The sequence below is a fragment of the Solanum verrucosum genome, unplaced genomic scaffold (assembly GCF_900185275.1).
Source record: "Solanum verrucosum unplaced genomic scaffold, falcon-dt-bn FXZP01000205.1, whole genome shotgun sequence".
NCBI classification, from domain to species: Eukaryota; Viridiplantae; Streptophyta; class Magnoliopsida; order Solanales; family Solanaceae; genus Solanum; species Solanum verrucosum.
The window spans coordinates 850,490-868,151 of NW_026019950.1; the positions used below are offsets into that span (position 1 = coordinate 850,490).

The 17,662-nt window shown below is 33.3% G+C and overlaps 1 protein-coding gene and 1 pseudogene across 1 annotated transcript; both read left to right on the plus strand.

Moving 5' to 3' along the window:
• The first annotated feature begins 1,217 nt into the window (after window positions 1–1,217).
• Window positions 1,218–3,443, plus strand: LOC125813872 (transcription termination factor MTERF8, chloroplastic). The gene is made up of 2 exons (XM_049493344.1): window positions 1,218–1,533; window positions 1,628–3,443. Exons 1-2 carry the CDS (start codon window positions 1,287–1,289, stop codon window positions 2,935–2,937), a joined length of 1,557 nt encoding a protein of 518 aa, XP_049349301.1. The 5' UTR covers window positions 1,218–1,286; the 3' UTR covers window positions 2,938–3,443.
• A 7,586-nt stretch (window positions 3,444–11,029) lies between these two features.
• Window positions 11,030–14,306, plus strand: LOC125813865 (subtilisin-like protease SBT3.8; annotated as a pseudogene).
• Window positions 14,307–17,662: the final 3,356 nt, after the last annotated feature.

Below are 17,662 nucleotides of genomic sequence, written 5' to 3' on the forward strand. Positions count from 1 at the left end.
AATGGTGTTTCTGTATGTCGTTTTGCGTTTTCCTCATTCCTATTTTGAAAGAAGCGCTTCCTTTTTCTCTCCCTAAACTAGACGTGGAAGTGAACTTTGGTGGTTTCATCTAGACATTGCTTAATCTTACTGATGAATATCATTTGTTAGAACCACTTTTCGGCGATCACAGGACTATGTAGAATTGGACTATTATTGCCTCTTTTTTAGCTTAATTTTTTGAAGGCATCAGTTGGGGTTGCTGCGCTTTAAGTTTTCCATGACTGGAAAATGTTGGAAAGCCATACTTTGGTCCGGAGAGATCAGTCATGATTTAGAACAAATGTTAGTTTCTTAACGAGACAAGTAAATAAAAGGGAAAAGAGTTCGAAATATATTTTTGATCGAAATTGCTGTAACAATTCCATATTTTGAGCAGGAGTTATTATTCCTGCACTATTTAATAGTGTATTTTAAAGGTATATATGTGCCCACGTGGACAAGTTACTATTTATAATGATGTAATATTTATGATGTCCACGTGGGCATATATATATCTTTAAAATATACTATTAAATAGTGCAGGGGTAAAAGGTTCTTCTCAAAGTTTGAGATTGTTACAACAATTTCGGATATATTTCAGACTTTTTTCCCTAAATAAAATAGAGGCGATGCAATCATTTTTTATATTCAAATTACAAATGATAATAGAAGATTATTGCCTCATTTGGTTTCTTGTTCTAATTTTACTATTAACAAATTAGAATTACTATTTTTCTTTTTATTGTTTGGTCCTCCTTGTTTGACTTAGTAAAATACCGTTAGTTAACAGTTGGACCATATTTTAGGAAACATTATTCAACATTATCTTGGTTTGATTAAATCCGAACTCATGTTAGAAGTCTCACATTAAGGGTAAAATGCTCCCCAACAAAGATGATTACTTACCTCAGGGGACTCAACGTGGATGTCTTAATAAAAATGAAAAAAATACTTACCACTGTATCACAATTCTTATTGATAATATTATCATGAGTTGGTTTACACACTCACTAGGACAAATTTTTTCAACTTGTTTTTTTTATGTCAATATTTACAAACGTGTAAAAATTGTTTGAAATTAATGTACTTTGGCGCGCCTTGTATATCTAACCCAAATGATAAAATAATTTAGTAAGTAGTACTGTACTAAATTTGGTTTTTAACCCGTTACTAGTTGGAGAGTGACACTTTGGAGCAACAGCTTTAACTATCATCATCTACCTTATCGCCAAGCAACTGGCTGCAGTGTTGCCTCCTTTGCTACCATGTCGACGCCCACCAAATCTTTTCCTCTTTCGCCTTCTCCTTCCTGTTTATCTCGGGCTTTATCTCCCCCCATACGAACTCTCTTTCCTTCTGCGTTGCTCCCTTCTCAGAAACTCACATTTTCCCCACAGAAACAAGATAAACTACCTTTACTCTTTCTGGTTCCTCAAGATTCCACGCTTTTACTGCTCAAATGCAACGCCCTCGCCATCAACGACAGCTCTACAAATTCTTTCGTCGATTCCGGTGAGTTTCTTTCTCTCAGGTCAAATATCAAACACCTGATGTGTTTCTATCATCCCCATTTCTTTGACTGCTCTTCAATGGTCTCTTTTCTCAGGGGTGATGCTATTTTCACTCTTTCGAGAAATTGGGTTCAATGAGACTGATACTGAAGCTCTTTTGGACGCCCACCCGGCAATTAACCTGACGCCATTCGAATCCATACGCACGCGAATTCATTCTTTGCAGTCCCTTGGGGTCAGCGGCCTTGCTCTTTCAAGATTGATTGTGAAAAGACCAGATGTTTTAACAGCTGTGGAAATTGATGGCCTTGTTAGTTTTCTTCTCAAGGGTGATTTGGAATTGGCAGGAAAAATCAAATCTTCACAGATTGAACATCTTTTTAACTCAACAGAACCAAGGTTTCTTGCAGGATTTGAAACGAAGGTTAGATTGTTACTCCAACTTGGGATTACCCAAGACACAATTGTTCACGTTCTCAACAATGCCAACTTAACAAAGGCATTTTGTCTCAAGTCATTTGAAGATATAGAAAGAATGCTTACTTTCTTGAACCGTTTTGGTGGTAGTGATTTGATCCTTCGCCGACCAGCACTTCTCAATTATGACCTTGATGCCCAGTTGATTCCCAGGGTAGGGTTCCTCTTGGAGCTGAGTGGGGGTGATGAGACCGGAACTGCAACTGTGTTGCGTAAGTTGCCATTTGTTGTAGCATACAGTGTTGATCACTTAAAAGATCATGTAGAGTTCTTGAAATCATATGCTGGCTTAAGTGAGGAGGAGATTTTTCGAATTGTTTTAGTTTATCCCAACATGTTTAGTGCCAGCAGGAAAAGGAAATTGCATCCTCGAATTGATTTTCTAAAGCAATGTGGGTTGAGTTCACATGATATATTCAGGTTCTTAATAAAAGCTCCTTTATTTCTAAGTCTGTCATTTGAGGGGAATCTCGCTTACAAGCTGGTCTTTTTGGTGAAGATTGGGTATAAGAAGAATACTAAGGAATTGGCTATGGCAATGGGAGCTGTTACCAGGACTAGCTGTAAAAATATGCAAGAAGTTGTTGGCGTATTTTTGAACTACGGCTTGACTTTTGATGACATTCTGGAGATGAGCATGAAACATCCGCAGGTATTACAGTACAATCATGAATCACTGGAGGAGAAGATGGACTACTTGGTTGAGGAGATGGGTCGTGAAGTTGGGGAGCTATTGGCTTTTCCTGCATTTCTTGGGTACAAGCTTGACGGAAGGATTAAACACAGGTACGAAGAGAAAAGAAAGATCTTAGGGGAAGGCATGTCGCTCAATAAACTTCTGAGTGTATCTGCAGCAAGATTCTCAACAAAAAGCAAGAGGAAGCAACGAGTTACTGCCGATAGTGGCCTCGATGAGAGTGATGACTGATTGAAATGATTTTTGAGACATAATATGTTGTTATAATCATGTGAAAATCTCTATTGAATGTTAAACCCAAAGGTTTGATGGTTCTGTTAGATCAATTCAGTTTTGCGGATTCCTGATTTTGTTCTTCTGCCCGAGTACAGGACGTGCCTATGGACATATTTGCAGAGGAATGGAAGAAATATGAACAACGCCTTCTTTCATTGGCTGAGCATTGGATGTTGAGATATTAGTGTTCTTCATGGCTGAGTAAGGACATGATTTTAACTTTTAGGCTGTCTTTCTAGAAAGGTTTGGTGAGCGTCCTTGTGTTATTCGTAAATAGGGATTCTTATGAACTAGTGATCGTACATTAGTGCAAGTTCTCAAAACATACGACAGATAGTTGACAGCACATTGAAACTGCTATTCCTGTTGACGATGTACTACAGAGCTGCCAATCCCTTTGATATTGACAATCTTTAAAATTGTAAATCAGTATCATATATTGCAAATTCTGATTTATCTTATGCCTATATTTCCTTTAAAATATGGTGCATATGTGCTTTTCAAAGACAAATTATACAGCTATACTAGGAAAAGACCGACATTGTTGATGTTCTTTTGAATTTTTTGTTGATTTAAGTGTCATTGTTTTCCGTGATCTGATCCTTGAAAATCGAGTTGGCCTCCTGATTCCTACTCTTCTTTTAGATTTGAACTGATGCACAAGATTGAATAATTCCTTGACTGTATAAATCATATTCTTTTGCTGGAGAAACAATAACCTTGTGGATTTTTGGCAGAATAGCTGTGTTCCATACAAACCATAGATTCATATCTTCTCCTCATCAAATGGGCTTATCTTAAGCAACCATGTCAGAAACATCATAATGTGGCCATTAAGGTGGTTTCTTTATTTTTTTTGTTTGGATCTATCTTAATGTTGGCAATGGGTTTTCGATGTTCATATAAAGTTCGAGACTCATTTCTCAACAGTGAAGCCTTACCCTCTGGACCTCTCCAGAGTCGTATATTTTGATGTCCATGGCAGAGATTTCATTGAAGATGTTTAGTAAATACATTTCCACCAAAAGTTGCTTGATTTTAAGTGAAGTCATTTACGAATTTGACTTATATGTCATTTCGATTGCTTTTAGGAGGGTTTTATGTTGAACTCATTTTGACATCTGTGCTGTGCATTGATCAAATTCTTCTTCATTACATTGTTGTAAATATTGATTCGGTCAACAAAGCCAGTTGTAAGAATTGTAGTAGTGCATGAAACCAGTTGTTTGACATTGTGTATGATGCCTTTGAAAAAAAAGAAACATGGTGCATGATGTGCTAACTAGTCTTGGTATTTCTTTTTTTTTGAAGATATTACACAGCTGCTTTCTGTTTCTTCAACTAGATTAACTGTAATATCACATATAAACTCTGTTGCTGTATTTGCATGGACCTCTGTTGCCTGAAATGATAACTGTAAACTATTAGAGCATCCTAGGAGGACAACAACAGTTAGAGAAGATCCTGTAGTCTTGCTTTGACGTTTGAACGTACTAACTGCTTGTTTCTTGAATAATCTTGGTTATGAGTTGTATTAACCATTTAAATGAGTACTATAGAGAGTGGTTTAGTAAAGAGCAATTGTGAAAATAACTGCCCACTTATTTTTAGTCTGTGACTGTATTCAGCTGTGAAAATTTGGTTTACCTCTAATTTCTGTTTAGTCCATATTGACTTCTAACTAATTAAAATGATTAAAAGAAACTCTGCAGAAGATAAGTTGGTTGATTTCTTGAACTCTCAAACAATCATTTCTGGATGAACATGAAGTTGTGATATTTCCCTCTTTCTGGTAAGCCATCTGACACATCCTTCCTTTTTCCCTTGAAAAAATGAATCAGCACTTTAGTCTTTTGTTGCAGCTTTCATAATTTTTTTTCCCAATAGAATTTGTAGCAGCTGGGGGCAACCTTTTTAGTTTTCATGATTAAGTCATTCTTGTTGGCCACACCAGACTCTTAGATCTCTTGGTTTTTTTGGATAACCGTGGTGTCATATTCCACTGTATGCTTGCATCCTTTTGTCGTTCTGTTTGTACATGTATGAGGCAACTCTGTCCATTAAGACGGATTTGACCCTGCTCTCCCATGGTTCTCGTTCCAATGGGCACACCTTTGGTGAAATGGATTTTAGATCCTTCTCAGGGTTTGACTATAATAAGTTACTGATCTTGCCATAATTAGGTCTCACCTGTCTGGTAGGATGTACAAAAACTTCTGCTTTCTTAAACTTATACTGTCCTTTATTTTTAGTTTCATAACATCTTTTCCTCCTCCGTTCCTATTGTTTGACACTATTGGAGTTTTCTTTCAAAGTCGCGTCCTTTTATCTGTCTTGGTCTTCTAATTGAATAGCATCTTTTTTTCATTTTAGCTAGCTGCTTGAAGCTCCTAGTTCTTTACTTCTTACAAGCAGTTTATGGAGGAAAGAAACTGGATGATGATTTTGACAAATATCCACTTGAGTACTGCTAACTGGAATATAACCAGCGTTTGCAAGGTAATTGAAAAATAGTCACAAACTTATAAAACAGCAATACACATGTTTCTTCTTCCTCCACAGCAAACTATAAAAGTTTTACGTACAGAAGTGACTATTTTTCACCACAAGAGTGGCTACTTGATATCATTTTTTACCAAAATATTCAACTTTGGTGGGAGTGGGAGTGGGAGTGGGAGGGAGGATCCATAAGGAATTAATTCAGGGTAAATATCCAATGGGCCAAGAGCAACTCAAATCTTTGTCTAGCCCAAGAAATCTTGATAGAGCTCCATCTATTGGGTAAACTTTGTTACTAGTGTTTATTCCGGGCTCCAAGAAATATTACTGGAAATTTTTGGCCAAGCATAGGAGATTTTTATTGCCATGGAATTTGCCTTTTAGGGAAACACGTATATATTGACGATATATTAAATGAGAATTAAACTCTCATTCATAAGGTGAGTGTTCAGTAGTCAACTGACTGAACTACTAAAATTCCCCTGAAGTTTCATAATTCCTCGAGACATCATAATGGTTGAGTGGTCTCTTCGCTAAACTAGGTATTTGTGGGTGGATCTATGTGTATGGGTTGGGGTGACACGACACTCAAACATATCAGTTGAATCTCTATATACATATGTATTATTAAATATTTCTCTTGCCTCCCACAGTCACAAGAATTCACAAGAAGAAGTTAAACCATGATATTTAAAATTTGTTAAAGATTTTAATTCACAAAATAGATCATGTTGCAACAAGAAACAACATGTAACCGGATTGAAATCTCATTTTATTTTTGGGCCTCCTTAGACGGTATGTTATTTTAAATTGAAACTTTTACATAAAACTTGGTTTCTACTTTCTATTAATGAAAGTAGGGGCGTACAAAATCGAACCAACCCGCAAATCGAGTCAAATCGGAAAAAAAATTCGAGTAGTGGTTTGGTTTGACTTGGTTTGATATTGAAAAAAAAACCTGACTATATTTGGGTTGGGTTGGTTTTAACTAAAAAAAACCAACCCGAAACCAAATCAACCCGACATTATATATATAGTTTTAAAATTTTATTTTATACATAAAAATATTTACTTTGATATAATTTTTAAATATTTCTTATACTTTTTCATAGTTATTATCTTTTAATATATTATTTCAAGTTTGAAACTTAGAATTCGGAATGGTCCAATAAAGAGTCTACAAATGTTGGTAATTATAATAAAGCTTAAATCAAAATCAAATTAGTACTAATGCAAAAAGAAAATCAATTCAACACTAAGAATGATAATAATATTGAATATTTGTTCTTTAGTTTTACATTGGTTTAGACAATTAAAATACATAATCTAATTTTAATTTCCTTTAATATTTAGTCATGTAAGTTGTAACCAATACTTATTAAGCTTATTTTAGCATGATTTAGTACTTTTAAATTATGATCATTTTCATTATGACTTGTTAATTTGCAATATTTGTTTTACGCGATTTCATTATTTTTTTTTTGTTGGATATTTTAGTGTCATTAATTATATCATATTTTGTGTTATTTTTAAGAAACACCTTAGATAGTTGTAGTTTGGTAGGACGAAATAAATATTTGAAGTACAAGTAAATTATATGTTTGTATGAATACTTTACCGGAAAATCCGAAAAACCCAAAAAAAATCCGAGGTTGAAAAACCCGAGTTTTATTGGTTTGATTTGGTTTATAAATTTAAAAATCTGACACAAATGATTTAGTTTGATATTTAAAAAACCCGAACCAACCCAACCATGTACACCCCTAAATGAAACTATGTATGTGAAATAATTCAACATCTTTATATTTATTTTGTTATATAAATTGTGAGGTATATATGATGACAAATTGTTATGTCATCATTGAATCATTTTGTCTTTGTGCCAAATTATCATAATTATTTCATTTTTTTTCGATCTATTTATTTATATAAATCGAAAAGACGAATATCTGAATCGAAGTCAAAGTTGATCAAATCGATCAAATATTTACCATATTTGGATATTGTAAATAGCAATACATCTATGTTTAAAGCAATGTAACACTCTTAACCTTCAAATTCTGGAATCTGGATCCACTTTCGATTATTGTGTACATATTTTCTAGAATTATTCTAATTTATCTGATTTACTTACCTAAAGAAACATGGATCAATTCTCACTCAATATTTCTTTTTTTTTCCCCTCAGTTTTTAGTGGTGCACTTCATGATTGTGAAAGGTTCAAATTAGCTAATGGCCGTATTTATCAATCACATGGTTCCAATTAGTGTGGTCTATAATCAATCACATCTAAGTTTTGGTGGTTACTGAAGTGAACCTCTTTTCGTGTGAAAACCTCGTGGATATCCTACAATAATAGAGAACGCACAATTTACAATAATGTTGTCGGAAGAAAATATAATAATTTCATGTGTCCTAATTTATGTGTTATTTTATTATTCATTAGAAAGAAAGTTACATATTTTTATTTGACAATTATATAATGGTGCCAATTCAATTTTACCCTTATTGATCCCACTTAAAATTTTATTATGAAAAAAAAAATCAATAAAAAATAAGCACCAAAATGACTTTAATAAAAACAATTTAGTAAATATAATAAAGTTTTTTTAAAAAAAATTCTATTGATTTAACGATACCAAATAAATTAAATTAAAACAGAAGGAGTGGTACTATTATTGGATCATTCTCACTGCCACAATTAGGGGTGTGTATCGGTCGGTTCGGTTCGGTTATAAGTATTATCGGTTCGGTTTATCGGTTTTCGGTTTTTAAATATGCTAAACCGATAACCAAACCAATAAGATATTTGTTATCGGTTTTCGGTTTATCGATTTTAAGTCTTTAACGGTTCGGTTTTCGGTTTAACCAATAAGAAAATGCTTTCAAAACAAATATATGACTTATCCAATAATTTGACGCGATACGCATACATCGAAATAATCATTCCAAAAGGGACAACAAGGACCAACTTGTTGTATTTTGGTCATCACAACAAAGACTTGGTTAATTTTTTATCACCATAATATATATAAAACGAGGTCCCCTTTATGCAATAAAGAGAATCAAATAAAACCAAATCATAGACAAAAGTCAAAACAGTAGCAAATGAGGCCATGCTTATGGTAACTAAATGAAGTTCTTACGTTATTTTAAAAAAAAACACACACACACAATTTGAATTCCTAACGTTAATCAAATTGCAGATATTTACAATTGTGCAAAAGCTAATATTAGTCAATTATAATCTAACTAAAGTAAATAAGTAATACTAAAAAGTAAAACCTAAAGGTTAAATAACTAAAAGTAGCGAGGAGAGTTAATTGTTAAGTAGTGTTAATTATTGCGTAGGGTTTTATATATTTAGTCTAATATACTACTAATTATATTAATATTTTTTTTAATATATTATATATATGTATAACTAAAATTAAAATACTAAATTATTATATTCTTAATGGGTTATCGGTTAACCCAATAACGAACCGATAACCCAATAATTTTTTTTTGTAAAACCATTAAATAACCGTTATCCCAATAACCCAATAACAATAAACCAATAACACTTTTTTCGGTTCGGTTTATCGGTCGGTTCAGTTTTTGCACACCCCTAGCCACATTGGTGATTGGACTTAGTATTCCATAAAAGTGGATATAATTCATCGTGTCGCGATTTTTATAGGATATCCTGTCTCGAGGAAATTAATTGGCCAACATAATGGTTTACAATCTAAATAAGAAATTATCCCAAGTTCTCTAATATTTTATTTTATTACGTATAAAAATAAACAACTTAACATAATGGTTTATAATCTAACTAAGAAATCTTCCAAAGTTCTCTAATATTTTAATTTACTAATTTGACTTTGTACGTATAAAATAAACAACTTTAACATAATGGTTTACAATCTAAATAAGAAATCTTCCAAAGTTCTCTAATATTTTATTTTTTACTTTTAACTTTTTACGTATAACAATAAACAACTTTTGAGATATTAATATAAAATTTAAAAAATTATAATGGGTCACAAAAAGCAATTGACCAATATCTCGCACAATAGTATTGATATCAGTTTTATCTGAATTCAGTAATTTTATGTGATTTATATATATATATATCAGATACAAAAGTTTGGACAAGTCCGGACCTAATATATATTATTTTATTTGTTTTAATTTTATAATTTTGTTGTTAATTATTTTTATAGTATTTAGAACGTAATTTTTAAATAATATATATGACACATGTGATATTTTGAGCGTCCTAATTTGCAAGCCACCACAATAAACCTTAAATGGCTAAATTATCTTCAAACTCAAATTTTATTTCTGGGAAGCACACACGTCGACCGAAACGTGTGTGCTTATTCCCTCATTCCCTCTTGTATATTAGTAGTGGATTAAACATACTTTTTATAAATAATATATGTGACACATGATATTTTGAGAGTCCTAATTTGCAAGCAGCCACAATAAATATAAAATGACTAAATTATCCTCGAACTCAAATTTTATTTCTGGAAAGCATATTGATATATGTATATAAGTAAAAATCTACAAATATAAAATAGTAGATATGAATTTATAATTAAAAATATTTTATTAATATAAAATCTAGATTCGCCTTTATATTGATATAAAATTATAAGTGCTCCATATAAGCAGCCTCTTTCCTGTGCAAATCGTGAATAACATTTTAATCCTATGCATGGAGTCGACGCACATCTTCTTGTTCTTTTTCATAATTGAATTTTCACTTTAGTATTAAAGCTTTTTATGCACTACCTAATTCCATGAGCCAACCTTTTTCTTGGGGAAAAAGCTTGATTGTTATCAAATTAAAAGTTAAAAATGTAAGTAATTCTAGTTTGATGCCTTGAAAAAATAATATTTGATGCCTGGATCTCTTTATGAATTTCGAGATGTCTCTCCAAAGGATATAGGCGTAGGTTGAGCAGGGAAATTGGGCTCGTCTAGTATAATCGTACAAAATTTCCATGTCTATATATTTTCCCCCTCTGGTTTTTACTTGATTTGAAGGAGCTTTTCATGAATGAAGGAACATATATATAGCAGAGATAACATGGGTTTTTCTTCTAGCTTTTGTCAATGGTCGATGCATACATATGGGGAAAATGATCAATGCATAAACTAACTTTTTTTTATGACTCGTTTTCAACTTTTGACAATGGGCAAAGCATAAACTTTTTGTGATGTAGTTTATAACCTTATTCCACTCATATAAGCAAAGTAGTACAGACCATCCATTGGTTAAGGGGCATTTCTATTGCTGCATCTGTGTAATACTGTGATTAGACAACAATAACAAATCCAGTGCAGTTCCACAAAGTGAGATTTGAGGAGGGTAGAATCTACGCAGACCTTACCCTACTGCAGAGGTAGAGAAACAATAAAGTTTAATAGAAAAAGGAATCGAGCAATTTCCAACTATGCTTAACTATTATAAATAGTGGAGATTGATGGCAAAGATTGTTAACTCCAAGTAGTTCTTTGTATATCTGCTTTAACTTTGGACAGAGCACACAAAATGAGCAACACTTACTATCTTCCACTCTACTTGGCTTTTGTTTTTCTAATCGTACTTCTTTTGAACCTTTCAGACATATTACTAGTGCAGGCAAATGGTGAAAGCAAAGTGAGAAATAAGCATTTTCTTTTTTACTAGTCTACTTAGTAATAACTCATCCAGATTCTCATATGTTTTTTTTATTGTATAGCTGATATTAGATATGATTGTTAAACATATATAGGTTCATGTTGTTTACTTGGGAAGAAGGAAACACGATGATGTCGAACTCACAACATCATCTCACCATCAAATACTTTCTTCAGTCCTTGGAAGGTAATCCAGGGAAAGATAAAGCTAATTAATTCCTATGGTCTCCTCTATACTTGATATTCCGAAAACATGAAGGAAGTAACATATTATATAGTTCACAACGTTTTGTTTTCGTCTATGTTTCTTCTAATGCAGTCAAGAGGCAGCAAAGGAATCTATCATCTACAGTTACAGACATGGTTTTTCCGGCTTTGCAGCTAAGTTAACAGAAGCTCAAGCCAAAAGGATTGCAGAATTACCTGATGTGGTCCATGTAGTTCCAAACCATTTCTACCAGCTGCACACAACAAGGAGCTGGGATTACCTTGGACTGTCCACATACTCTCCTCCGACAACCTCCTTCATGAAGCCAACATGGGAGATGGTATCATCATAGGTGTCCTTGATACAGGTTTTCCTCTCCATTTTTTTCTACCTCATGCTTGCGCGCTCATAGAATTTTTTAATGAAGCAAGAAAATAATGTGTTCTGAATAAGTGAAACAACACTGGTAGTTATTTATTTATGTCAACCAAATGAAGTACAAAGTCAGTTGTTATTTTTTCACATATCTAAAATACACAAAATGCAGGAATATGGCCAGAAAGTGAAGCATTCAATGACAAAGGCCTAGGACTAATCCCTTCAAGATGGAAGGGCCATTGCGAGTCTGGTGAAAGATTTGATCCAGCTAAGGCATGTAACTGGAAACTAATTGGAGCAAAATACTTTATGAAGGGTTATGAAGCATCTCATGGAGGGAAATTTGATCATAAAATTGAGTTTGAATCACCAAGGGATAGAAGTTGACATGGCACACACACGGCAAGCACTGCCGGTGGCTCTTTCTCACCAAATGTGAGCTACCATGGACTTGCTTATGGTACAGTCAGGGGTGGTGCACCCCAGGCTCGGATTGCTATGTATAAAGTGTGCTATAATGGTGGTGGATGCAATTATGCCGATGTAATAATGGCCATCGATCAAGCAATTCATGATGGAGTGGATATTTTATCAATGTCCCTTGGCGCTGAACCACCTCTAAGTCTTGATGTTGATTTTACTGACGGTGGTCAATTTGCATCCTTGTCTGCTGTCACACATGGAATTACAGTTGTTTCTTCAGCAGGAAATAAAGGGTCACTTCCGCAAACAGTAGGTAATATATCACCATGGATGCTGACTGTGGCAGCTTCTAGTATTGATAGGTCCCTTCCCACACTCATTACACTAGGAAACAATCGGACTTTTGTGGTAAGTTCTCTTACATGGTTAAAAACGTTATCTTTAACTAGAATAACAAAACACATATGAAAGATGTAATTATGTTATGGAAACGTCAATATCTGTAGGGTCAATCCCTGTATACTGGAAAGGAGACTGCTTTTCTCAACATTCAGCATATACGGTATGTTTCCTAAACATGACTTTCGTTCTTCTTGTTTAAGCCACACTTCTTGAGTGTCAATTTGGTATTTTTTTGATTTCTAAAGAGGTTTTTCTCTCTCATAATTTCATGTATTCATTGAATTTGAAGCTATTGCGAAAATTTTACTCCCAACGATACATCTGTGGCTGGAAAAGTGGGACTTTGCTTCCTTTTAGGCAATGAGTTGAGTTTATCATCAGTTATTGAAGATTTTAGGGATTGTGGTGGCTTGGGACTTATTGTTGCTAAGAGTCCAAGCAGAGCTCTGGAAGTGTTAACTTTCGACTTCCCTAGTGTTGGTGTAAGTTATGACATTGGAACTCAAATACTTAATTACCTCAGATACTCCAGGTAAATGAACATAGCTGACATTCTTTCCCTAAAGCTACAAAGATATCTTTCGTTACTGGTGTTCTAAAAATAATTGTTAATGTAGGAAGCCACGTATAAAACTAAGCCCTGCCAAAACTCATGTTGGAAAACCTGTTTCAACGTATGTTGCTTCCTTCTCATCTCGAGGTCCCAATTCTATTGCCCCTGCCATACTTAAGGTGTGACGTTATTACATTTTGCCTTATCGCCACAATAATATGATCTCAAGAATATTCCAATACTGTCATAAGAATTATTCGTGCTTCTAATAAATAAATATTGGACATTGCATGAAGCCGGATGTAGCAGCTCCTGGAGTACTTATATTGGCTGCTGTTCCTGGAGAAACTCCGTATGAATTTTATTCAGGAACGTCCATGGCAGCTCCTCACGTATCTGGCATTGTCGCGTTACTCAAGTCCCTACACCCAGATTGGTTCCCAGCTGCTATCAAGTCCACAATTATGACAACAGGTCTTTGGAAATCACATTTCTCCAACAAGCTTCCAATTATTAGTAGAGTATCATTTTGTCTTAACTAGAAAATCTAATGTTAGAACTAATGATGTTAATACAGGGGGTAAAAGACCCTCATTCTGGGTTACCAATTATCGCGGAGGGAATGCCATTTAAGGTTGTTGATCCATTTGATTTCGGTAGTGGACTAGTGAATGCAAATGCTGCAATGATCCCGGCCTCGTCTATGATATGGGAACCTTTGATTACATTCTTTATTTATGCTCGATGGGATATAAGAGTGACGACATCAACAACATCATTGACGGAGCTGCATCTTGCCCACTCAAGAGGCCTTCGATTCTTGATGTCAATCTTCCATCTTTAACTATACCAAATCTCAAAGGCACGGTCGGTGTGAGAAGAACAGTCACCAATGTCGGACCAGAGAACTCTAAATATAAAGCCATTATTGAGCCTCCACCGGGCATTACCATAAAAGTAAAGCCTGAAACTTTGATATTCAACTCGGACATCAGTAAAATCTCTTTCACTCTCACCATTTCAGCGACTCACGAATACAACACAGAGTTTGAGTTTGGGAGCCTGACTTGGAGTGATGGGGTGCACCAAGTAAGAATCCCTATATCAGTGAGAACTGAGTTCCCTCAATTTGTTTAATTTAGCCACACTACAGGCTACAATTTGCTAATTTATCACCATTTCAGATCTATGAGATCTATGTATATATGAACCAGTGTATTTATGGCTGGGATTCTATGCATAATAAAATTACTCAAGTACTATAATTTTCTATAAAGTGCTATAATAGAAAAAGAACATTTTTCTAGAGCAACAACACAAATCCACTGGTTTAGATATTAATTAGAGTAAATTTTTGCTTTAGCAAACATAAAAACCATATTTGTATGCTATAGCTATAATTTGCATATTTGCGCTCCATAGTAAAATTTATGTTTGCTATGGAGCATCAGATTTGTATAAATCGCAGGCAGACATTCGTTTGTATAAAAGCGCAGGGATTGTATATGTATATCGGTTAGATAATTGTATATATGTAACTACTATGCATATGTCTCAATGATTGTGTTTGTATATCTGCATAAAATTTGAATTTGTAGACAATTGAATCGAAATAATACATTTGTATATCAAATCTCTCTCTCTCTCTCTCGCCTTATACAACACAAAATATACATTGTAATTTGTATAATTTGTGTTTGTATAAAGCGAGAAAAAGAGAAAGGCAAAAGAGAACTGGTAGGGGAAAATCTGTATTTGTATAATTATAAGTGTATAGGACTAAAATATATGTATTTGTATTTGTATATACAGTTTTCTCTCGCTTTATACAAACACAAACGCAATTTATACATTTGTGTTTGTATAAAGTGAAAGACGCGAGGGAGAGTGGCGAGCGAGATTCTCTAGGGAGAGGCGAATGACAAGTGTTTGCTACGGATTACAATTAAATGAAACTATGGTTATAACATTTAATTTGAATTAATAGTTTGCTATTTTATACAATTTTCATTATTAATTACGTATGCTCACATAAGTTTATTAGGAAATTATATTTTCCATACCACTTTTTATTTACCAAACACATGTATCCGACGCACTCAGATACATATATTTTGGATACATATAGGTCAAATTAGACGTAATTTGTTCCAGATTTACTATATCCAAGTGTAATTCACATGTATTTGGAATGCACTAACTCTCTAGATCACCTATCTCCTCTCTCGCTCACCTATCTCCTTATGCATATCTGTATTTCAAACTCATTTTCACTTTAAAATTGTTCCAAATCCACTCCACACGTACATAACTTTGAATTTGATTCTAATAGCAAACTCAACAATTTTCAATAGTTGGATTCCACATTCTTATATCACTCACTCAATATCAAGTACAAATAAACAATGGAAGGAGAAAATTAAAAGATTAGAATAAGAAGAGGAAGGTGGAGGAGGATGAGAAATTTTGGCGAAAGTCCTTTTTATCCTCGGTATAAATTCCTATTCAATTCATTTTAGTCCGTTCAAATTCAGCTCAACTCGTCTTGCTTGAAACTTTTGAACAAAATCTCGTGTTTTTTTTTTTGCAAGAGGAGAAAAGGTAGATAACATGTGGTAGAACTTTTTGTAAGCAAATGGAAAAGGAAAGATAAAGAGCATCGCAATATATGTTTGTCGACAATATTTTTTCTATATCATATTATTATTATATTATTATATAAGTGGGAAGCTTCAACATTGAAAGTTGGATTACCATTTTGCTCCTACACTAAGTGATAATCTAATTATTAAATCATATCTATCTAATCTAAAATTTCAATAATATTGTGAATAAATAAAAATAATTTCGTTGAGTCTTTTCCACTATCCATTAACTATGCATGCAACGTACTTAATATACAATATAGGGAAAAATATCTGAAATATATCAGAACTTTGATTGAAATCGCTGTAACAATACCAAACTTTGGGAAGGACCTTTTACCCCATGCACTATTTAATAGTGTATTTTAAAGGTATATATGAGCCCACGTGGACATCATAAATATTGCATCATTGTAAATAGTAACTTGTCCACGTGGACACATATATACCTTTAAAATACATTATTAAATAATGCAGAACGGTAATAGGTCATGCTCAAAGTTTGAGATTGTTACATCAATTTCGATCAAAGTTCGAATATATTTCGAACTCTTTTCCCTACATTATACATCAGCAAACTTAATTACAATAACTATTATTTTATCTTCATTATATACAAATTTCCTAGAGAATGTGATGAGGTGCTTTGAATATTAATTTTTAAACTTGACTATTCAGTTGCCTAATTTAATTAGTATTATATAGCTCTGTTGCACTATTCTCATTCTCATCTAATTATATCCATGACTAGAGATGGCTTTTGGTTCAGATTTTGATGAAAATTGTGCTCTTTTTTATCCTTCCTCTTAAGTGAGTATATTTTTAATGTAAGTTAACATTATGTGATATTAATTTCTATTATGGATAAACTACATAACTACACATACATCCCTACCATATATACTATATTTACCTCTAGTTTAAAATAATCATATATTACCATTTTTAATAATTATATCATATATTTTAAAAAATTTAATCAGATACACAAATTCCTTAAATAAGGAATTGAATAATTATCTACTCCTTAATTAATGGTCCATATCCATTAACAAGTCAAATCATCTTCTTCTTTTTTCACAGATATGTTGTTTCCTCCGTAAACCCAGTCCTCCTTCTTCCTTAATTCATCTTTTCCCTCTTTCTTCCTTCATCCTCTCAATATATATTTGCATGTTCAAATCAACATTATACATATAGGTTTGTTTCGATTATTTTATTATTCTCACTTATTTTGATTGTGTATCTGAGTTAGAGTTCATAATGTTCTGAAGTTCAATTTTATAGAATTTTACAAATTAGGTTTTATATTTTTTGACTTTGTTGTTTCTCGGACACTTTAATGGTTGAACATTCCCAAAATCGGATGATTCTCGTCAAAGGTACTACACCTTAACAATATACTATACTAAATCAAACAACTTTTATTTGCTCATTTTCACTCATCAATTTCTCATTGTAGGGACTGACTCTTCATCCGCCAACATTCAAGTTGAGAATAGATCTAAGTATAGGAATGACTCAATCAAGATGAAGAATTACGCCAAGCTTTAATTAAGAGAAAAAAATACACCATTAGATGCACATCAAGTGCAACAATGTTGGATACACATCAGGTGTACATGTATCTAGTTAAGAGTTCATGTATCTGAGTTAAGATTATATGCATCTATGAGAAAAAATTTCAGATCCTTAAAGAAAGGGAGAATTTTGAATTTTTTAACCTTTTTTTGGATTAATGATAAGACAAATACTCCACAGTCGTGATTTGTTCTTAAATTCGTGTGTTTCAATTACATTTCATAATTAGATACACATAATTATATGTGCGTTTACTATGTATATGAGATACATGATTTTGAATATAATGTATGAAATTGATAGTTGATACATCGA

Bases quoted from the DNA above. Each gene is read 5' to 3' on its own strand.
- LOC125813872 (XM_049493344.1), top strand. From the start codon at position 1,287: ATGTCGACGCCCACCAAATCTTTTCCTCTTTCGCCTTCTCCTTCCTGT. The intron at 1,534-1,627 runs GTGAGTTTCTTT...CTCTTTTCTCAG, and splicing joins AAATTCTTTCGTCGATTCCG to GGGTGATGCTATTTTCACTC.